This window comes from Papio anubis, chromosome 6 (genome assembly GCF_008728515.1).
Source record: "Papio anubis isolate 15944 chromosome 6, Panubis1.0, whole genome shotgun sequence".
In the NCBI taxonomy this organism is placed as follows: domain Eukaryota; kingdom Metazoa; phylum Chordata; class Mammalia; order Primates; family Cercopithecidae; genus Papio; species Papio anubis.
In genome coordinates, this window is record NC_044981.1 from 65,394,972 (window position 1) to 65,418,735 (window position 23,764).

At 39.3% G+C, this 23,764-nt stretch overlaps 1 protein-coding gene across 4 annotated transcripts in view; it reads left to right on the forward strand.

Annotated features, from left to right (window-relative positions):
* The window catches only part of COL19A1 (collagen type XIX alpha 1 chain), a 333,080-nt gene that overhangs the window by 227,104 nt on the left and 82,212 nt on the right, over window positions 1-23,764 (forward strand). For all 4 annotated transcript variants that reach the window (XM_003897789.5, XM_009205449.4, XM_009205448.4 and 1 more), the window contains 2 exons: window positions 12,288-12,350; window positions 21,518-21,559. In XM_003897789.5, coding sequence (XP_003897838.2) covers window positions 12,288-12,350; window positions 21,518-21,559 — 105 coding nt within the window. The remainder of the gene's footprint in view (window positions 1-12,287; window positions 12,351-21,517; window positions 21,560-23,764) is intronic.

Here is a 23,764-nt window from a genome sequence, read left to right on the forward strand (position 1 = left end):
TTATTTACTATGCACTGAAAACTGAAAGTGCAAAATTATTATTTCCAGTATATAGCAAGATCCACCTCTAAAACAATTTAGTGTCCCGAAACACATTTTTGGACTGCTGAATAAAGCAGATGACAGAAACTGTGTCAAACATTTGATTACTTGTTAAAATACCCTCAAGATACCTTGAATGTGACTACATGCATTTTGAAGCTCATCATGTATCAATAGGAATCCAATTCAAATTCTTAACATCCCTTCTAGAAGCTTTGAACTGATCAGGGCTTTGTCATGTTTCTCAGTTTTCCTTTCAGCAAGAGAACCACAATCTCTTCTGTCTATTAAATGACTAAAGTCTGTGCAATGTAATATCTTCAGAGAAAATGAACCTAACAGTTTGAGTCAATGGGAATAGGAATTTCATTTATTAAAAAAAAGTAAGATGACACTTTCTCAGATTTAAAAATATAGACACATAAGACCTATAAAATGGAGACATGGCTAATCATGTTTATTGCCACTTGTCCCTCATGGGGGTAATGGTCCCAGACAAAACAGCTGTTCCCAACATTGCTAAAATTCCAGTGTCACCTTGTGTGACCACAGAATACATAGACATGCATGTGAGGCAGCTGGGGGTATCAGGTTGAGATTTTGAAAACTAGCTCTCAAGTTTTATTTTCTAATTATTTCTCTTTTTCTCTCCCTATGGACAGTAGCAGGACATTATTACTCACTTTCCGAGTTCCTATGCTTTTTACTAATAGTGGTAACATACATTATGGTTGAAAGGAATATTATATTTGTACAGTCACTGACTGCCTGTTTCATCTTGTGTTATGTTCTTGAAACCCACTATTAAGACATCTGGACTGACATGTGTTATTTACAGCAATGGTGAGACAGAATATTTGAAATCCTTGATCTGTGGTCACCAAACTTGTAATTAGTTGTGATAGTGCCTGGATTAAACATCATTTCTTTGTGTCAGGTAAACATCAAGATTTGAGAAGTCAAAGGCCAATCAGATTTATTAGAACCTTAATTTGCAGAAAGGGAGATTTGTCTCCTAAATAATCTTATAGTTTGCATTTGATGTCATAGTTTCCAAGAGGATCTCCATAATGTATTTAATTTTACTGCTGTATAACTTTGCAAGGTAGGCAAGAAGAGATTATTTTCATTCAATAAGAAAATTCTGGGTCCTGACGAATAAGGGGCTCAGCTCCATTTGTGCAGTCGGTTTTCTCTGCAGATCAGTAACTATAGCTTAGTATGATCAGAGGAAAGACTGAAGGAAATTATGTAACCAGAGAAGCAACAAGTTTTCAGCATTGTCTATGGGACCTAAAACGTGGAAGAAAAGTTGGCAGAAAATAAGATTTGAAGAGTCTTCAGCTATGTCTGTAATGAATTCATGAAAAAGTAAAAATACCCAAAGCAAATATGGCAAAATTGTTAATATTTGACAACACAGGATTGTGGACTCATTGGAATTTATATTATTTTCAGTACTTTTCAGCATGCTTAGAATAGTTCAAATTCATTTTAAGAAACAGGAAAAACATTCTATGGAATTAGTAACAGTGCATATCACTGATTACTTCTTCACTGGCTGATATCATCAGTATCTTCTCCTTTGACTGAAATCCTTTGTGGAATGGGGCCACGTGTTTTAAAACTGAAATTATTAACTATTTTTTTAGAACGTTCGTGAGCACACTCTCTATAACCATGGGGTTCAGTTGAGCCAAGAATTGTCATTTGTAGATTTATCATTAGTACAACCTATAGATAAGGGAGAAATCTTAACATCACACATTTGAGATGAAAGTGAAGACCACAATCACCCAATTATTCCAGAGCTGTCCAGAATGTCCCCAGCTATTCGAGTTGCGCACTCGCTCTTGGCCTCTGTGTAACTTGGCAGTGTATAAGCCAGTGCCACCAGCCTGGTTATCTTAAGTCCCAGCAGTGTGCCTTGGAACTTGCATTTTCTCAACTCAGGAAGAGGTGTCATTCTACCAACACTTTTGAAGAGAATGAATGTTATCACCTAATTACAGTAAATGGAAACTCAAAGCATTCATAGGTGCAGGCTGCCTGTGGGGTCCATGTAAGCCAACTTTCCTCCAGATTTTGGTGGCATATTGAAAAATTCCTGAGGTCAGACAAGGGGATGGAGGCACAGTTGTTCCTAAGGTATGATTTTTGTTGGTGGTGATCTTTTGAGGACACCACTGGATACAAATAATTTGTTTCACACATTCCCCTCCTTGCTAGTTTTCATGCCCCTGTGGCTTTTATCACCTTGTACTGGGTCATTGATGTTGCATCTGCGGGTGGCAAGGCACTCTAAAGATTCCTGCTGCTCCTTATATTGCAGGACACTGACAAATAATAGTTTTCCTTTTTTAGGACATACTGAGGAAAGATGAGTATGAAACATTTTATGGATGGATAAGCAGAATGGCAGCATTAGGGGAGGAATCATTTTTTTTTTCTAACTATCATGCCATAGAAATCAGTCAAAATGTCCCACTCTATCAATAAGGCAGTGGGCTTTACACTAATTAGGTTGATATCTGGGGAAATAAGCACCTTTAAAGATATTTTTTTCTGCCTTGGGAAGCAAAGTGTTAAAAAGCGTGCAAGCTTCCTAGCATAATTTAGAAAATCTGCTTTTATGAAATGGGTTAATTATACCCATTGAATGCGTTCACTGTCACAGTCTCATCCTCCCACTTCTGTTCCAAAATGACAAGCGAAACCAGGGACTGTGCAATTTTGGAAAACAATCAGATCACATATTGAGTATTTTGCTTATTCATACAACCATAAACGGCCTATGCTTGAGTTCCCTCAATTACACAGCTCAGTATGCAGGCCAGAAGCAGACAAGCCCAGCTCAAGTGAGCACTTTCCTGGAATACACGAGGGAATGAGTTTGAAAAATGTCCAAAGTGGCAGATGTGAAAAATTCTCATTCAAGATCCAGAGCTGCCTTTGCTGCAATCTTTCACCTGTTAATCACACTGCCTCTGAACTTGTGAACCAGGGATGCTAGCGATATCTTAGACTGAGACACTTAGGAGCTATAGATCTTTCAAGGTATGGTGCCAGTATATGCCAAGGTGGAGGAAAAACTAGTGAGACAAGACAAGATCATGGATCACAGCACTGCTCAGAATTTTCATACATTCACCAAGAATAAGCATGTCGCTGCCAGCTTCCAACTAAACTGTTATTATCTTTTGTAGGGGAAATTCCCAAAAGATGTCCTTGATGAATGCTTAAACCATTGTACTGTATCACTTAAATTCTTCAGACTACTGCAATGCTAATACACAATCTCTCTTCCACAACAGAATACAATGGCACTATTGTAGTCTTAAGTGAAGGATATTTCATTTTGCCTGAGTGTGACAACTTTCCCACAACTGTTCTCCACTGCAATTTCATGCTCATTGGAGTTTCTGTGCACCAAAATCATCCCCAAGCAATATACTCTCTTGATTCACTAGTATTTTTCCACCTCCTTTGATTATATTTATTTTTTCTTTTCTTCCACCATCTTATAAGTGCTAAGGTTCCTTAGCCTTCATTTGGCGTTATTGAAACCTCAAAAGTTATTTAAGATGCTGGTTGAGATTGCTGACTTCCTTCCTTTTCCTTCTCAGCCTAACGCTGCTCATTTCTTTCTCCTGCTCTTGTTCTAATAGAAGCCCTCCATGATTTTGAACTTCCCTGTGTCTCCGTGTTGTTCCTTTCTCTTATCCTTATCCTCCTCCCATTCTGGTCACTTTCCTTTTGACTCTACTTGTCATCTAAGTCTTTTTTTTTTTTTTGAGATGGAGTCTTTCTCTGTCTTTCAGGCTGAAGTGCAGTGGTGTGATATCAGCTAACTGCAACCTCCGCCTCCCAAGTTCCAGCAATTCTCCTGCCTCAGCCTCCAGAGTAGCTGGGACTACAGGCACACGCTACCATGCCCTGCTAATTTTTTGTATTTTAGTAGAGACAGGGTTTCACCATGTTGCCCAGGCTGGCCTCAAACTCCTGAGCTCAAGCAATCTGCCTGTCTCAGCCTCCCAAAGTGCTAGCATTGCAGGCATGAGCCACTGTGCCTGGCCCTTTCAAAAGGCATATCTATACCAAGTCTCAGACCCTTCTTTGCTTGGCCCTTAGTGATTGTGTATCTCATTAATCCTGTGGTCTTTCACCACACAATGCCCTGCTCGATTTTTTAAAAACCAGCTTTAAGATGATTGGTATTTTATCTTCCCATCATCCTTCTCACTGTGAGGTGGTTTAAAGGAAAGAGTTAAAAGATCAAGGCCGTGGGGTCAGACAGACCTGAGTTGAAACCTAGCTCTTGTCTACTATTTATATGATCTTGAGTCCGATATTTAGTCTTTTGTTATGTGTAAAATAAGGAAACACCACCTCACTGGATTGCTGTAAGAGCTAAATGCAATAATGTATGTACCTGCCACACAGTTGTCACTTTCAAATGGTAACTATTGTTATCTATTAATATTTTTGTTATCATTTTCCTCATTTAATCATTATTTGCCATCTTCTCATCGTTTCTGTCTTTCTTTCCCAGGATTTAGGACCTACCGTTTCCAAGGCAAAAGGGTTATTTTTTCTCTTTTATTATCACCTGCATGTAAATTTTTCTTCTATCTGCTTTGCTCCCCTCCTTCCTATTTTCCTCTGTTAAAGTATTTATAGAGAAACTTCATCCATCTAAGAATGTTGGCCTAAATATATTCATATACATATTCATCATCTGGAAAAACTCATTAGATTCTATTTTCAATGTGAACAAACGCACTTGAAAACATCTCTTTTAAATTGAGAGCATTCAAGTTGCATAACTGTATTCTTTTGTGTTGACCAATGAATGAAACAGATCCTTCAGATTAGCACTGAAACATGAATTTTCCCTGAGCTTATTTCCATTTGAGTCCCCACCACTTACAATCCAAATTAACCTGAAGACTTGGCTCACAAGTCATTTCTCAAAGCCTCTTTCCAGAAAGTTAAAGCCCTCAGCCTAATGGTGGTGGAGGCAGAGACGTAGTCTGCAGAGTCCCCGGCCACCCTTTCCTCCTTGGTGCTATCTTCTTCTGTCCTTAGCCTGCAAGGGCCATCCCTTTATTCTTCTCCTTTTCTGTCCTACCCACCTTGCTCTTGGGAAAAATGTAATGAACAATTCACATGAATCTATTAGAATGGAATGATTTTGGACTTGGTTCAACCATTCGTGTGGTTTGGGGAAAAATCTCTTGGTTTTCCCATCTGTTAAATGGAAAATATAATAGTACCCACTTCAGTTGGTTATTGTAAGAATCAAATAAGATAATGCATTTTACAGTCACATTACCCTACCACCCAAGAAAATATAAGTGAAAATACTTTTAGAGTTATCCAGAGTTGTGAAAACATGAACCATTAGTAGTATATCTCCTAGGAACATTTGTATTTGATCTGGCAATAAAACTTAACACCAAAAAAAAAAAAAAATAAGACTTGCTTTAGGACATTTTGGGCATAGCCTGGAGAGTAGGCAAGATATTTGAAGGAAAAAGACCTCCTCCCAGGAACCTTTGCGTTTTACCTATATCTGGCCCACCCATGTTCCCTAGGGTGACCCAGTTAAACCCAAGTATGTGAGCTTGAGGTCTCTATATTGAAATATAAAAATAATATAAATACCCACTGAATCTGCTCTTGGCTTTAGGAATCACATTTTATAGTTCAAGAGTTTCTACTAACTGTTGTGTTTTGTTTTTTGGTGTTTTGTTTTTCTTTTTGGTGGGGAGGAGGTGTTGGCATCCCTTTAATCACTAAAAATTCATAGCAGAAGCATTCTCAGAAAAAAAAAATCCATTACAATTATAACTGCTTAATTTATGTAATTAAACCCCACACTGAAAAAAAGTTTCCTTTTGAGCAAATATTAAGACAGAGAAGGATGGGTAATTTTTTTAAAAAAAGAAATTGAGTCCTCAAATATTTTCTATCTGAAAAACGTTATTGGTTTTTTCGCCAGAGTTACTTTACAACTTTATATGTTGTAATTCTGGTCCAAAAATCCATCAATGAGCTCTTTTCTACTTAACTGGAGCTCACTATAGCTATGCTTTCAATTAAGTAGCCACATTCTTAGGTTAATCTAAATCTTTTGATATTGTCTTCTATAAATTTGGAAGCAGCAGCCCTTTGCTCTGTTTGATACCATATCTAACTAAAAGGAAAACCAACAAGCAAAAACTTGGCTTTCTCCACAGACTTTTTCTTATAAAAGCAATGATTCTACCGAATTCAACAAACATTTGGTGCTGGTGACAGGGGAGAGATACTGCAGACTGTACTGTAATGAGGTTAAAAGGCTCATGCCTGTAATCCCAGCACTTTGGGATGCCGAGGCGGGTGGATCACGAGGTCAGGAGATCGAGACCATCCTGGCTAACACAGTGAAACGCCGTCTCTAAACTCTAAACCCCGTCTCTAAACGTTTTCTAAACTAAAAATACAAAAAAATTAGCCAGGTGTGGCGGTGGGTGCCTGTAGTCCCAGCTACTCGGGAGGCTGAGGCAGGAGAATGGCGTGAACCCAGGAGGTGGAGCTTGCAGTGAGCCAAGATGGTGCCACTGCACTCCAACCTGGGCAACAGAGCAAGACTCCGTCTCAAAAAAAAAAAAGAAAGAAAGGATGAAAACTCCTTGCCCTCACAAAGTTTTTGTTGCAACTGGGAATAGAAACATGTACATAAGCCACTATACTCAATGTAAATGTGCTTTACTAAGTTATGTATAATGTGTTATAGACGGAAACATAAATGAGAGAAAAACTCATTTGACATTACCTTTTCCAACCATTATTATTGCTTCATCTCACCATTCCTGTGTCTGAATTTAGGCTTCCTAATGACTGCTTTTTTTTTTTTTTCTTGAATACAAAGGGAAAAATAATTACTGATCTCTACTTTTTTACAAGCCATTAGAACACTGGAAAGGTTTCTTGAAAATTAGTCCAAAGGACCTTCCAACAAGCATTCTATCTGTTCTTACAGAAAAGCTATATTTTAGCACTTTTGAAGAGCGTTGGTTAGTACAACTTCCTTCACAGAGGTTTTTGGTATTTCAAAGATTGTTCTTGAATTTAATTGAAAACCCACAGGGCCAAAAGCAGTTGTATGTAACCTGAAAATATGTATTTTTGAATCCTGAAAAATGCTTCCAATAGGAGACTGAAGAGCTATGGTGCATAAGTGGCATCCAGATGGCTCAGGGAGACTCAGTCAACAGAGATGAAGAGGTACAGGGTACTTTCAGAGATAAGGGAGAAAGGAAAAGAGTTCAGGATTGAGGATCAGAAAGTGAGCAGGGGATTTGACTAAGGAGCCACAGAGACCCTGATTCACAGTGTGCAGGCTGTGCTGAAGCCGGATCAGAAGGCTCAAGCTCTGACTTGAACAGGCAGCTTATGGCAAAGAACAATGAGGGAAAAAAAAAGGCAAAAATATTGCTCTTTAAGCTGAGCATACCTGGTGAATTGGCTAAAAAGTGAAAATGCAGCTAAGACTAGGACTAAGGATTATGGTTTTTAACAGAGAACTCTTCCCAACTTCTAAACTTTGGGAATGTGCAGCCAAAACTGAAATCTACTAAGGGAATGATAATGCAAATAGCTCATCATTTTTACACTATGTGTCTGACAAGTCCGGTGGCAGACATCATGGTATTTCTGTTTTCCACCTCCAGCAAGATTTAAGCCAAAAACTATTTAAAAGCTGCTAGAACTATTGCTGAGAGTATATACTTCCCAAATTGAATATAGCTTTAATTCACTTTATCACACCTGCTGTAGTTCTTTGCAGTAAGAAATGACATCAGGATCTCTATCCACACCCGGTTTATAGGCCTCTCAGATAATTATGAATCAGTACAGTTGGGTTCTGAACAGTTGTTTCTCCCTGGAGTTCATTAGCATTTTTTAGCTGCTCTGTAATTGTATACTCACCACATTAATCCAGATGTCCTATATCTCCCAATCCCATACAAATAGAGTAAAGCAAATCTCCATAAAAGATAGACATTGTATAGCCATGACTTGTGTACAACCATGTTGTGGGTCACTATTATAAGCAAGATATTGGGACATTTTTCCTTTCCATAAACCTTTAACCACTTTTCCTAGTAGAGCTCCTAAGAGCATTAGCCAAGGGTGACATACCCTCTGCAGTTGGCCTCTCTTCACCACTGGGCCTGGGTCATATAAGTGTCTTTTGATGGGTCCTTGTAAATGCAAACCTTAGAGAAAGGATTCTGTCAACTGCCCTAGAGCATCTACAACACCATGTGATGCCGAGAGATCTGTCACTTACCACAAGTCTTTAACTTCTTTCTTGGAGTTAACAGTCTGCAAGATAGACAACTCTTGCTAAACTTGGAAACAACTCCTTGGATCTTCTCCAGCCATGTTTCCTACCAGAATAGAAGATAGAAAAATAGCACATTTCTTGGAATGTGGCTGGTAGGATAGCCACCAATTCTGAAACCCCAAGGTTGTTTTCCAATTGTAAACAGAGTTGCTTTTGCCATTTATATGCATAGAGCTTATTTATGACCACTATTTTTGACAGCTTTAGAGCAACCAAGTGAGACACTGCCTCACTGTCTATAGTCAGAGTAGAGGGGGGACTTCCAGAAGACTCTGACTGGTGCCTCTTTCCAGTCTCTGAAGGGTTCCTTTGGACCACTAGGAGAGTTTGTATAAAGTATTGCCTGCAGGGTAGACTGTTGGCTGTAAATTTCTGTTACATTAAACTTGGAATTCATGGTACCCAAACTATCCCAGTGACTAAAAAAGTGAGAAAGAAAGTGTCATCATAAATGCTCATGATGAGATTAAGTGGTAGAACCTAAAACTGCAAATCAAACCCATTTTGAGTACTACTTTGGAGATATGACATTTTGTGACAAAAACAGAACATATGAAAATGTAGAAGTAATTGTTATGGGTTTATTAATCTTGTGGATATTTGAATGATAATGTTCAACCTTTTCTGTAGCCTCATTGCTCTTGGCATTGTTTTTAGTGAGTTGTGCCCTTGCCTTTGTTTTTAGAGGGAGCAGCTGTACTGAGCCACGCATGTTCTCCCACTCCACCCCCAGTGGTAAGCTCAGCAGCAGCCAGATCAGGATCCTGAATGAGAAGTATATACTTTGCTTATGAAATACAGCTATCCTCTGTTTGCAGATGACCAGTCTGTAAAGGATCATATCCCATTTCATCCAATTTTTTACAAATCATTATCGTTCTATTGTTTTTACTGTTCTCATTTACACTGCTACCTGTTTTATGCTATGCAAACCCTACCACACATTTGCTTTCCTGCTTCTTTTCCTTACTGCCTCCCAGAACCTTTTGAGAGACTTCACACTTCTTGTATCTCAGACCACCTGCTCTCCCACCCTCTACAAACAAATATAGGATACATTTGAATACAGTCACAGACTAGGAGAAATGTTTTGTAATATTCAGGGACAATCTCCCTAACATGGGTTAAGACACTGTATGAACACAGATGGGAGATACAAGGAGACGATAAAGGGGCCTCTCTCAACTACACGGTAGGGCTACAGTGAAAGGTAATGTGCTTACTTTCTCACCTCCTGCACCAAGCACAGTGCAGGAGTGTGGTACTTGGCAGAAGTGTTATGTACAAGTTTTGTTGATTTTTTTTCAATTCCAGTAAACAGAACATAGAAGAGTGATCACCCAGTGTTCTCTAGGGTACACACATCATCATGATAAGAAAATTACTGCCTGAGATCCGGCCACTGCACTCCAGCCTGGGTGACAGAGCGAGACTCCGTCTCAAAAAATAAAAAAATAAAAAATAAAATAAATAAATAAATAAATAAAAGAAAATTACTGCAACAGTGATTTTTTGCCTAGTTTGCCTTTAAGTTAAGACAGTAGAGTAGACAAGAGCTGGCTTTGGGCCCAACGCTGATGTTAAGTATTAGCCCTACCACTTGCCAGCGGTGTGACCTTGGACCAGTTAAACATTTCCAACCCTCATTTTCTTTATCTTTGAATCAGAGAGAATGATGGGACATTCCTCATGTGTCCTAGTAAGGACTAAATTAGTTAACTCCTGCTGTAATGCCTGGCACATAATAAGCACTATATAAATGTTTACTATTGGTCAGGCCCACTGGCTCATGCCTGTAATCCCAGCACTTTGGGAGGCCAAGGCAGGTGGATCACTTGAGGTCAGGAGTTCGAGACCAGCCTGGCCAACATGGTGAAACCCTACCTCTACTAAAAATGCAAAAATTAGCCAGGCATGGTAGCACATGCCTGTAGTCTCAGCTACTCGGGAGACTAAGGCACGAGAATCCCTTGAACCTGGGAGGCAGAGGTTGCAGTGAGCTGAGATCGTGTCACTGCACTCCAACCTGGGTGACAGAGTGAGACTCTGTCTCAAAAAAAAAAACAACAAAAAAGTTTGCTATTATTATTTCACTGATTCTGCTACTCTATTTAGGAGACTGTATTATTAATTGTTATGCTATATTTAAGAGCCGTAATAATTAAGACTCTCTCTTTTAACTAGATTGAATATGTATGAAGTTAAATTTACCTACTGCATCACTGTTCTTTGATCGAATCAGTCTTGTCATCAACACACATTCACCGAATGCCTACTATACATATACTCCTAAGCCACCTGTTAATGCTACTACATATCGTGTCTAAAATTCCTCCTTGCCTCATTATATATTTGCAGAAGGATCAATATGTATGGAACCTCATGTCTCCTGACTTTCAAGAATAAGATCTTAACTTGCATGTTCTCAGCTAGATACTTTGTGTAATAACCCCCACCCCCAACTCAATGATTGCTTTCTTCATTACTTCCTCTAACTGACCTAGAATTCTTTACACAATGCTGGCTGATGAAAAGTTTCATGAAAAATATATAATGCCATAAGAATTCTCTTCTTACAATAGCTCCGTTATTGTTTCAGCAAGGTAACAGCATCATTTGTCTTTCCAATCATAGGCAACACCATTACTCCTGAGGCCCATTATTTTCTCAAGAATTATACCAACCTGCTTCTAAGTATCCATCACCTCATTCTTGTGCCCTTTATGTTTAGTGGCACAATGCAAAGGTTTCATATTAGAACAGATCTTCAGTCACAAGCTGCTCATAAGAAACACCTGGTGTAAATGTTAACCAACATTAATCTTTTCTGTATACCTAAGGTGTTACCTGTATCAGTGAGCGCAGCTAATGATTGCTTCTTAAAATTTTTCTCCACTTTTCAAAGCTTTCATTCCCTTTGAAAAATAATAATCTTTGTATAATGGCGCTGTTTGATTTTGGCTAATCATCTTCCTTCTAGGTCTTATCTTCTAAGGTAACATGTTAAAAACTTGGTCTCCATAATATTTTCTCTCCTCCTAGCTTTTGAGCTCTGGATGAAATATGCAATCTCTTTTCTGAGATAGTTGAACCTATTTGACTTGAATTACTTAATCTAAAATAATGCTAACCTTTGTGGTTTTTATGGCTCTCACCCCAAAATGTAATCCCTGAAAAACCTGGAAAAGTCTTCTCTTCCTTTCTTCCTAGAAGCCTTAGAGACAGCCAAATGTCTTTGCTTCTTTCCTATCCACTCCAAGCCCAGCATAGTGCTTACTGAATTATTTCCAGGTCAACTGAAAACTATCAATATTTAAATTTCTTAAGTCTGAGATTTTATAGCAGACATCTTTTTTCTGGCCCAAAAGTCCATGTGCATCCCATTTTCATACAACTAATTTAAAAAAGTAAAGCAATAGAAAAACATTTTCCCCATATTTACTAAGTTAATAGCATGTGGGAACACACAGTCCTATAGTACATTGATCAAAATCCTGTGAGAAGTGCCAAAAATAAACTGAAGAGCTATAACCTCTTCTCTGGGAGAGTCTTATGGGTATAATTCCTTTTAATAAAGAATATGCTGATGGCTGACCTTCTGGTAAAATGTTACATGCTCCCACTTAGGACCTCTTTTTGGATTCATGCAGGATTTAACCTAGAAATATCTTAGGAGCCTGATGATAAGTTAATGCCCATGTATTTCTCTATTAATCAGAATATTTGACTAAATAGATACTTCCTTTTTCTTCACTATATGATTTCAAGAGTTCTTAGATATATTATTTAAATATGCATTGTTTTGGTAAATGTGTATATATTTGTCTTTGATTTGTTTATAATACAGGGACCTCCTGGAATACAAGGAATACACCAGACTCTTGGTGGATATTATAACAAGGATAACAAGGTATGGCTTCTTTTTTCCCATAATTTATAATACATAGAAATTTTATGTGATTGTATTTTTGAAAAAAAGTATTAATTCCTAACTTCTCAGACTTTTATACATGATCACATGCATTTAAACATCTTTCCATGCTGAAAGCTATGTTTTCAAAAACAAAAATAAAAAAGTATTTTGCTCAGTATCTTACAGATCTAGGATTTTATCCTAGTAAGTGTTTTAAAAATTTTGTTCAAAGTTTGTTAATGCAAAACATGGTGTTCTGCCATTGATAATATCATAGATCTAGCCTCTCTGAGGGCAGAAAGAAATTATTTGATACTTCGAAGCTCTGGGTAGCACAACAGGTGATAGACTTCTTATCAAAACCAATAGGTGCGGCACCAAAATCTCAAGCAAATATTTGCATACTACAGTTCAAGAATGAGAGTCCCCACCTTTCAGGGGGAACTATGTTTAATTTCCCCAAGGTTTTATTAAATCACATTTGGGATAGGTAGAATGCTGACGTGGAAGCTCCCAAATGGCAAAAGCAAGAGAGTTTTGTTCCAGATTCTACAAGGAGCACAACAGAGTGGCAGCCAAGAGAAGATCTACGTGAGATCATTGATTGAGTCATCATTCAATGACAAATATTTGCGGTCTGATCACTTTGTGTGAGGCATTCTGTCCACTAATTAGGATACCTTGTATACATAATGGTTCATCATTGATTTCTTGCACCACAGGAAGAATTGGAGACACTTCCCTTTATGTCTTTCTTTCCTATGTTCTTACTTTCCCTTCCTGTAATTTTTTCTGAGTTTTTACTCCTCTATGTTTAGAAATCCCAAAGAGACACTATATGCCAAAAAAATTTGTTAAATGGCTAGCTAACTAATTATAAAATCCAGTTTCTCTTTCATCAGAACAAGGTCAACATAAAGACTTAGATAATTTATGGTTGACAAATTTAAAATCAAATGTGAAAAGTTTTTTATACCTTATAAATTTGATAGTGATGCTATTTTAAATTCCTTCATTTATTTAGGTTTTCCAGGGAGTATTATATTAGGAGGAATGTTTGGGATATATTTCATGTTTCTTTATTAGACATTTCTTTAATAGAACTGTACTAGCTTTTTCAAAATATTAAGGCTTAGCACAAGTGGAAAAAAGAATGCTGAAGCATGTTTAAATTTAATCAATTTAATGACACCTATAATGACACCTGCTGTTATAAAATAGGATTTATCATAAATGCTTCAAAATAATGAGAATAAGTTGGCTCTGATGACACAGTGTCAGCTAGAAAAACTTAAAGAACACACTGTATTACTATTGCCCTTGGTATAAAATATACCGAGTTGCTACTCAGCTACTTAAATATTTGCTATCCCTTGCAAAACTTTTAAAGCTCTCATCTTTACAGGTCTCCCAATAGTACTTCTCTATACAGTTTGTCTTGCTGATGAGTCAGTTTTCCCTTAAATGAAGATATATAGAGCATTTATATTTTAGAGCCTAAAGTTGAGAATGTAAATTTTTAAACTTTAAGGTTATATTTCAAAAAAAACTGGGGGCTGACCAGAGCAACGGAGTGGAAAATCTTGCTAGTAACAAACCAGTACTTTGAACTTAGTTATTAACTCACCTGAAAGAACCCGTTACTCTTATTGCCATTACAGAATAGAGGCTCACAGGTATTTAGTCCACATGTTCTTTAAATGTGACTTTAAAGCTGGGTAAAGAGAAGAGAGTATAGCTGTTATCCCAAATGATGCATTGTAACCATTTAGCATTAGAGGCTTTAGATCCATCTGTGAATTAAGGGAAGATAGCTTACCAAACACTTTATTCTGTTTCCTTTCAGAGTAGTTAGAGCTCTTACACCAAGGCCCCACTGGGAAGGATGGAGGTAGTGGGACCCACCTTCCCAGTGCCCACACTGCCCCATGCTTCTGTATTGTAACCACCTCCTCCTCGCCCTCAGCTTCACAAAGGAAAAGCCAGATGTGCTGTGATTAGCATGATGCATGTCTTCCATTGGCATTGTCTCCACCACCTACCCCTGTCTGTTTTTGGACACTGAGGTTGTTTCATTTGGCAATTTGTAGCGTGTCGGATGGTCTGACTGTAGCAAATAAGCACAGAGAGAAGCGGGGCCTAAGTGAAACCTTCCTAAGGATTAAATAATGGACCATGTATTGAGACATAGCAAGTGACACTCCAAGGTTAAAATAATCTTCCCTTTTAAATTGGCATTGATTTATGTGATGTCTGCACTGGAGCCCTGGACCTCAGCTCTTCAACTCACAGTGGCTTCAACAGTCACACAGCCCAAATTCTGCTCAAGCAACTACCCATGGGAGAATGAGTAACAGACTACTCATAAACTGCCCCTCCTCATTCCGAACTCAAAGAGCCCATGGTTCATTTTCTGGTCCCAGGATGCTCACTTCCCCTCTGGCCCCCATATAGGAACTGATCTTTTCCTCTACTATTTTCCTCATGTCATCTGGAGGGAGAAGCTCAGGTATAAGAAACCCTCTCTCCTCACAGCACAAATCAAAAAAGGGATGAAGAAAAAAAAAGCAAATGAGGAAGAAAGAAAAAGCAAATGAGGAATAGAGAGACAGCCTAAGGAGTGAGGTCAGGAAGATGATATCAGTGTGTTTATGTGGATTTTTGCATGCCCACTTATGGATGCAAAGAATAAAAACTAGATTTCTCTCTCTACCACAAAAATAATATGCAAAACAGCTGCTCCCATTCTTTAAAATTGTTTGCAAAGAAGCAACAGTGCTGAGCATATTCTTCCCCTCAAGGAAAATCTGCTCATGATCCAGTAAACTGCACTTCATTGTTTCCAGCTCTGGGGGTTTTAATAAAAATTTGATAGGCTCTGTCAACTACCGAAGCCACAGACCCACAGTTCCTTACTACACTTTAGATGGAGGAAAAAAACACATTTTATCTGCGGAGGCCAAGTACTGGCGGATTTTACATTTGATGTTGTTTTTAAAGATCCATATTGAAAATGCAGAGTTGTGTTATCTTACATCACCACACTCGGTCTCAGCTGTTGGAGATTGATGCTGTGCCTCCCAGCAACCAATTCTTGTATTCATTTCTCCAAATTGTTGATCCAAAAATAAAACCAATTTGCTAGCAAAATAATCTATTTTTCTTTTCACATATTAAATCATAACTTCACTTTAATATCCACAGACTAGAAAGGACAGAAAGCCTTTATCCAAAATCCAATATTCAAGGCCTTTCCAAGCGGTGAGTTAAACCCAATGATGGCATATAAAGTGAAGACTCCCTTGGAGACACTGCAGGCAACCTTTCTGAGCCCAGAAGATTGAGAAATAAAGTTTAGGTTCTAACTTCATCGCTTTCCTTCCCTGTGCCCCAGGCTCCACTGGCTTTGAGGAACATTGTGGACAGACATATGGACTTTCAGATGTTGGTTTGATTACAGACAGCCTCCCAACTCACCTGAGTCTTCCCTTCCTTTCATGACCCTCCACACTTGTGGCTGGTGAAATGGTTTTTTGCAGTTAACTAAGAAGTTGGGCTTTGAGCCAGCCTTAGGCCTTATCTTCAAACGAACACAGCTTTCCTAGCCCACATATTATGTTTTAACTTGCTACAGCTGCCACAACAAAATATCACAAACTGAGTGACCTAAACAACAGAAATATATCATCTCACGGTTCTGGAGGCCAGAAGTCAAGACGAAGGTGTTGGCAGGGCCATGTTATCTCCGAAGGCACTAGGGAGGAATGGCTTCCAGGTCTCTCTCCTAGCCTCTGGTCGTTCCTTGGCCATCTTCACGTGGTGTTCTCCCTGCGTGCATGTCTCTATAAAGTTTCCCTTTTTATAAGGACACAGTCTTATTGGATTAGGAGCCCAACCTACTCCAGCATGTCCTCATCTTAACTACTTATTACTAATGATTAATTACATCTGCAATGACCCTATTGGCAAATAAGTTCACATTCTGAAGTCCTGGGTGTTATAGTTTATACATATATATCCGAGTGGGAGGTACACAATTTCAACCTATAAAAAACAACCTGGTTTTTCTGAACTTTATGTCCCCTCATGCCTAGGATATTACAACAAGTTCCCCAAAGGCTAACCCTGGGGATTTGTAATGACTCCATACCCTAGGAAGGAGTTCATATCCTTAGGTTCTTTTATTAGTTGAACAGTAGAAAATTGCTGATATTTTACTCTCTGGGGCCTATAAAAATGGTCATCTCATGTGGTTCAATCCATGATATATCCAGGTACATTCTCTTCTTTCCAGAGAAAATCATCTTTAAGACTTTGAGTAGCTTGAGTGTTTTCACTTGCCTGACCATACGTTCCAAAGTTGCATTCACCATTCCCACACAGACCCGAGAACAAGTGCTGACATCCCAGAATTCTTGAGATGGGCATGCAGATTAGCATCCTCATGCCACAACCCTCACCACATCACCACAAGAATTTTTAAATAAACACATTCAAAACTGTATTTGGAAGGCTTACAAGAACCCTTAACATGGCACCAAGACACAAAATAACCTAATAAAATTAGAATAGCATCGGACGCAGAACCGCAGTTCCAGAAACACAAAGACTGTGCCTCTTATGATTGTCACTAAGCCAGGCAATTGTCTGGTGCAGCTAGCTTGGAGATAGCAGGGAGAAGCAGCTCACATGTCAATGAATAAGCGCTACTGAAGCTCGAGTTTGAATCTGCCTTGAGTATTATTAACCCAAGAGTGGAGAACAGCACTAAAGGCCACCAAGAGTCCTTGATTAGATGGATTTCTTGGTCTTGCTGTTGAGTGAAGCAAACATGGTGCTCTGATCAGCAATAAATGGCCCTGTTGTTTTTCTGGGTGTGAAAGCCATCAGAAAATCAAGATTTTAGAACAATAAAGCCTATTGATGGGACACTAGGAGTTGGTGCTACAGAGACATTCCTTCACCCCAGCCACAGCATCTCTGATGCCCTGTAGGTTACTGGGGGTGAGGTGGGCTACACTAGAACATGCTCTCCCCAGAGGCCGTTTAGGTGCTTTCCTGCTCTGCAATCAAAGAGCATGGGGCCTTCCAAGCCAAAGACCATCTCCAGGCAAATCGTATCTCAGATGAAAGCATGTTCCAGTTTCCCAAAAAGGATCCTATCATAAGCATAGCCAGGGGGAGATGCTGATGTTTTGTGCTGACACCATGCTCAAATGACTAGTGTTTTTGAGACATCTCTAAGATTTATGTTTCTATGCAGGTTGCATCCAAGCAACCTGCCATTTTGTAACTGCTGGTTCTTTATAAACGTGTGTATATACCTTAGTGTTTCCATGCTTCATTTTCAAATACTGTTGGTTGTAATAATTTAGAACAAAATTTTGAGACTACAATTTTTATTTTCAATTTAGATATCACAGACCAAAGTTGACAGAAGAAAATGAGAGAATATCCATTACAAGACCAATAATAATATCAGTTATAAACTACTGACTTTTTTTTTTTTTTTTTGAGACAGAGTTTCGCTCTGTCGCCCGGGCTGGAGTGCAGTGGCTTGATCTCGGCTCACTGCAAGCTCCGCCTCCTGGGTTCACGCCATTCTCCTGCCTCAGCCTCCCCAGTAGCTGGGACTACAGGCGCCCGCCACCTCGCCCGGCTAGTTTTTTGTATTTTTTAGTAGAGACGGGGTTTCACCGTGTTAGCCAGGATGGTCTCGATCTCCTGACCTCGTGATCCGCCCGTCTCGGCCTCCCAAAGTGCTGGGATTACAGGCTTGAGCCACCGCGCCCGGCCAAACTACTGACTTTTTATTGGAGCAGCAAAATAACATGGAAGGAATATTTAAAATACCAAACTGTAGCAATAGTGATCTGAATAGGTACCTCTGTATATTTTTGTTGTCTAAATATTTCTTGACCTTTTAGGTTTTCTATCAGCACATGTATTTTTAATCAGAAAAATAACTTTAATGGAAAAACCACATGATTAGAATTACTGGCTCATTTGCCCAACAGATATTTATTGAATGCCAGGGGAGGCTTTCATGAATGGCATTTCATAATAGTTGAGACCTGATTAATGACTAGTTTCTGGCCAGATAGAAAGGTGAGGACACAGAGTGGTGATCTGGAGGCTGAGATGGGAATGACCTTGGTCAGTTTAGGGAGCTGAGAGAAGACCATGACAGCTGAAGCTTCTGAGGAAGAAGAGTGGCCACCATGATGCTGGAGAGGGAAATGAGTTCAGGTTATGCAGAGATTTGCTGGAGATGTTAAAGTTTTGAGAAATGGATGTCAGAATGTCTTTTAAAGGTATTTCTCTAATCTTATGTAGAGAATATGCATGTCAGGAAAGCAAGAGTGGATTGTAAAAGGCCAGTTAGAGACTCACTGCAATAATCCTGGCAAGACATGATGGTGGGCTGCCTGGGTGTAGGCAGGTTGACTTTCTCTCAAAAGAAGAGAAGACATTTGGGGAGACAGAGTCAACCAAACTGGATGACTGATCATATTCGAGGAATAAGGATGAGGGTGATTATATTAGTCCGTTTTCATGCTGCTGATAAAGACATACCCTAGACTGGGCAATTTACAAAAGAAAAAGGTTTCATGGACTCACAGTTCCATGTGGCTGGGGAGGCCTCATAATCATGGTGGAAGGTGAAAGGCACGTCTAACATGGCGGCAGACATCAGAAGAGAGAGTTTGTGCAGGGAAACTCCCCTTTATAAAACCATCAGATCTCATGAGACTTATTCACTGTCATGAGAATAACACAGGAAAGACCCTCCCCCATGATTCAATTGCCTCCCACTAGGTCCCTCCCACAACACATGGGAATTGTGGGAGCTACAGTTCTAGATGAGATTTGGGTGGGGACACAGCCAAACCAGGTGGTATTGAGAATGACACTCGGACAGAGAGGAAGAATTCAGGTTTTCTTTCTTTCCGTAATTGTTTTCAATTGTAAAATGGAATTCCTGCTCAATTTAACAAGAACAACTGCAGAGACACATTAGAAAAAACTGATTCTTCTTCTCCCACTTCTGTACTAAACAATGTTAGCAGTGTGATGTAACTCTATTTTTTTCTCTCATATATATGTGTATTTGTTGCATTTTTTGTTTCAGTTTTAAACTTCTTAAATGTGAATTGCTTCTAGAATTTACAAGTACATACATCAAGTAGAAAATTAGATATATGAGTCTAAAATTCACAAGGGAAGTATATGCAGGGTGTATAAATTAGATATATGGGTCTAAAACTCAGAAGAGAAGTATATACTGGGTTTATAAATTTGGCTGTGTAAATATTACCTAAGCCATGAAGGTAAATAAGAGTGCTGGGGAGAAAGTGTTGAGTCACAAGGAAGAAAGTCCTGAGGAAATCCAAACTTTAACAGATGAGGGAAGAAGAAGTCACAGAGACAGGAAGAAACCAGGAAAGTAAGTTATCATACAAGCCAAGAGAGTGACAAGTGTAGCAAGGTCAATTAAAGAAGAGTCCATTAGAGTAAGCAGCAAAGATATTATTAATAACATTAGAGGGCCACATCAGTGGACTGACTGGGGCCAGTGTCAAATACATATGTGTTTAGGAGTAAACAGGAGATGAATAAGTGGTGTCAAATAAAAAATTGCATCTGACAAAGTTAAACAGGCAAGGAAGACATTATTCAAGGCTACTGCAATAGGAGAGAGAGGGCAGACTTAGTCTGAGCTCAATTCCATTGAAACAAAGTTCAGGAGAGTTTTTAAGTGTTGATGTAAGAGAGAGAACACACTTCCTTGTGTTTGCTAATTGGCTCTACCCAAAGGAAGGGTAAACTTTCTCGTATCTTTGTGACAGGAAGAAGGTTTACAACTTGGCACAAGGCTGAAGTTAGGCTCCTACCCTCTCACAGAGCCTGGAAGATAGTGGCACTATCTTCTCCACGATTACATTTTAAAGGGATGGTTCCCAGGTCCTTGAGAAAGACGTTCCCAGATTGTAAAACTTTAGGAAGATTTACATTTCGAAGGGATAGTGAAAGAACTTACAAATACAGATTTCTAAAGCAATTGGTCTAGAAAAAGAGAGGTCGGGGTCTGGAATTAGGAACAAGCCTGTCCAAAGTTGATTCCCGCTGAGAGAAACATTAAAGGCTGTCTTGGTCAGTGGACACAGAAAGCACTAACTACCCTTTTGAGAAAATGTCCAGAAATGGGAGGAAAGAGAGTAACTTAAGGGAAATGTGTGCTGAGGAACTGTATGCTTTTTGTGTGTTAAGTTTAAAGAAGGTAGAGTGGGTAGGTAGTCAGAGAGAGAAAGAGAAGTGTTAAAGAAATTGGCCAATTTTAGCTACATTTTATTTAACTTTACCAAATTGGCCAATTTCACCTGATAGCAATAGGTAACATTAATAAGGAAAATCTCCTAAGAAGGCAAAGGGCATGGGAATCAGAGAATTTATAGAGGAAACAGCCACTGATAAGAGATGAGACAGCTCATTAACTACCCAGGTGTGCATGTACATGGGTTGGTACATTCATTGACAGGAATTAGAAGTGTATCTGAGGCCTGGTGCAGTGGCTCACGCCTGCAATCCTAGCTCTTAGGGAGGCAGAGGCCAGGAGGATAGCTTGAGCCCAGGAGTTCAAGACCTACCTGGGCAGTATAGCGAGACACCATTCTCCACAAAAAGGAAAAAAAAAAAAAAAGTGATGTCCGAGAACTTGTATTTTTTTCAGTGTAGTTACAGGCAAGTCACCTGCCCGGGACTGTAGAGTGTAATGTAGTGGTCTGAGAACAATAAAGCATACTTGAGAGTAGGGAGAGCAGATCAGAGATGCTCAGATACATGGAGAGGCCAGCTGAAGTGGCCAGATGTGGTTTTGGAGTAGTGAGTATTTATCCCCAGAGGTGTGATGTTTCTCCGGAGGCAATCTCCTTAAGAAGTCACAAAGAAGATGCATGGGGTTTCCAAAGCTGGAATTATTTAGAAAAATATTTAACAGGAATATTTAACAACGGGTGAGAGAGACAAAGATGTCTGCACAAATGACCTAGTATCCGTAAAAAGCTGTTACAGTACTATTATCTGACTACTTATACTGTTACCCATTGAATGCATTAAAAATTAGTGGATTTTTCTTTGAATTTTAAATTGTTTTTCCTCCCTAGGGAAATGATGAACATGAAGCTGGAGGCCTGAAAGGAGACAAGGTAATCAGAATTTTTTTTTTTTTTTCCAGATGGAGTCTTGCTTTGTTGCCAAGGCTGGAGTGCAGTAGCTCAATCTCAGCTCACTATAACCTCCACCTCCTAGGTTCAAGTGATTCTCCTTCCTCAGCCTCCCAAGTGGCTGGCATTACAGGCATGTGCCACCACTCCCAGCTAATTTTTGTATTTTTAGTAGAGACAGAGTTTCACCATGTTGGCCAGGCTGGTCTTGAACTCCTGACCTCAGGTGATCCACCCGCCTCAGCCTCCCAAAGTTATGGGATTATAGGCTTGAGCCACTGCACCCGGCGGTAATCAGATTTTCAAAGTGAATAGAAGGGTCCAGTATTTTCTACGGATTTACACATTCCCATGTAGGGGCAGCCCCCCGGCAGCAGTTGGGTTGCATCTCTGGGAGGGTGTCCAGCCTGCAGTGGGCAGGGGCCTCTGCCTGCCTCCTCACCAGGCAGTAGGATTGGAATCTGCTTCAGGGTCCAGCAAGGACTGCTGAGTAGCAGTTGGCTGCAAGAAAGAGAACATATCAAGGGGAAATTACTGTAATAAGATAAATGAAATCAGGACACAAGACTTGTTTTGTAATTAAATGTGAATCCGTGTAGGTGGCAAAAACAATCTGAAGACCCCTTTGGCAAAATGCCTCAGGCCCAGGCTCACTGTTTTGTGTCTTCCTAAGTACCAAAACGTAAGCTGCCCTGGCAGCCATTTTGGTGGGGTTTTATACTGTCCAGTAGTGGTTTAGCCAAGTAATTATTTCAAAATAGTTTTAAAATTAAGACACTGATAAGTTTCCATTGCATTCTCCTTGTCATTCGCAGGTTTCATTATCTTAACTGTAAAGATGACAGACTCACTTCCCCATTCAATAAGATGTTTCACTCCTGTTTGATTCTGAAATTGTAATGACCTTGGATTCCATGCAAATGTGCCATTGTCAGAAAAAAAATGCACATTAAATCTACAGGCAGAGATGAGTAGGTTTGAAAATACTCTGAGGGAATGTGACCTGTGAGTGCTAGCTATCTTCATTCATTCACCTGTAAAAATTCTCTAGATTGAGGGCAGGGGATTTTGACATGAATCCAAGAAAATATGACTTCTGTGTCTTATAAATCAGTGCAACCAATCCATGCAAAAAGTCGTACACTCATCACCAGAAGTTACTACTAAAAGAGTCTTGCCAGAAACTAGGAGCTTCTTACAGATTGATGATTGAAAATGAAGTTTTCTGCTAAATAAATAAATCATAAATAAAACCTTGACATTCTGAAAAAAGACATCAAAAAATTGATTACACAGCAATGATAAGTCATTTGTGTGAGTTAGATTTTATTGCTAGTACATTAGCATTATTTCCTGTAACCTAATAGCTAACAGAAACCATACGCCACCATAACAAACGCATTACATTTTAAGCAATGACTTCTGGACATATGCAGGCTAAGGGGAAAAAAAAAAAAAAGGAAAGAAAGCCACAAAGCTTGTCACATAGGACAGCTGAGCAAAGAAGAGAGTTGTGACTTTTAAAGTATTTAAATGATGATTCATTTCTTGAAACAAAACAGCTGGCTTCTGTTTTGCCGTGTTCATTAGGAAACATATGTTACTTAGACATTCTTAAGACCTCACTGATGAGAAATTTGATTCTGTAAAACAGGTGTATTTCAAACTCTAAGGACCTTTTCTGTTGCTCAAAATCTTTTCTAATTGCTTCAGAATCTTAAGTAGAATTAGGAAAAGCCAGTGGCATAACTCTTCCCTCCTCTCACTCAAATAAATAACAGACGAGTCTACAGGGAACTTGATGCCGTACGTGATATAAAGAGACACATAAAAAAAAACTTTTAAAAAGCGTGATTAACAGGAAATTGCCAATAAATAATGCATAAAATAAACAAAAATTACAGGTGGTAGCTCGCACCTGTAATCCCAGCACTTTGGGAGGCCAAGGCGGGAAGAACGTTTGAGCCCAAAATTTAGACCAGCCTGGGCAATATAGTGATACCCCATCCCTACAAAAGTTAAAAATATTAGCTGGGCATGCTGGCAAATACCTGTGGTCCCAGCTTCCCAGGGAGGCTGAGGCAAGAGGATCACTTGGAGCCAGGAGATAGAGGCTGCAGTGAGCCATATCGCACTACTGCACTCCAGCCTGAGCAACAGAGCAAGACCTTGTCTCAAAACAACCAA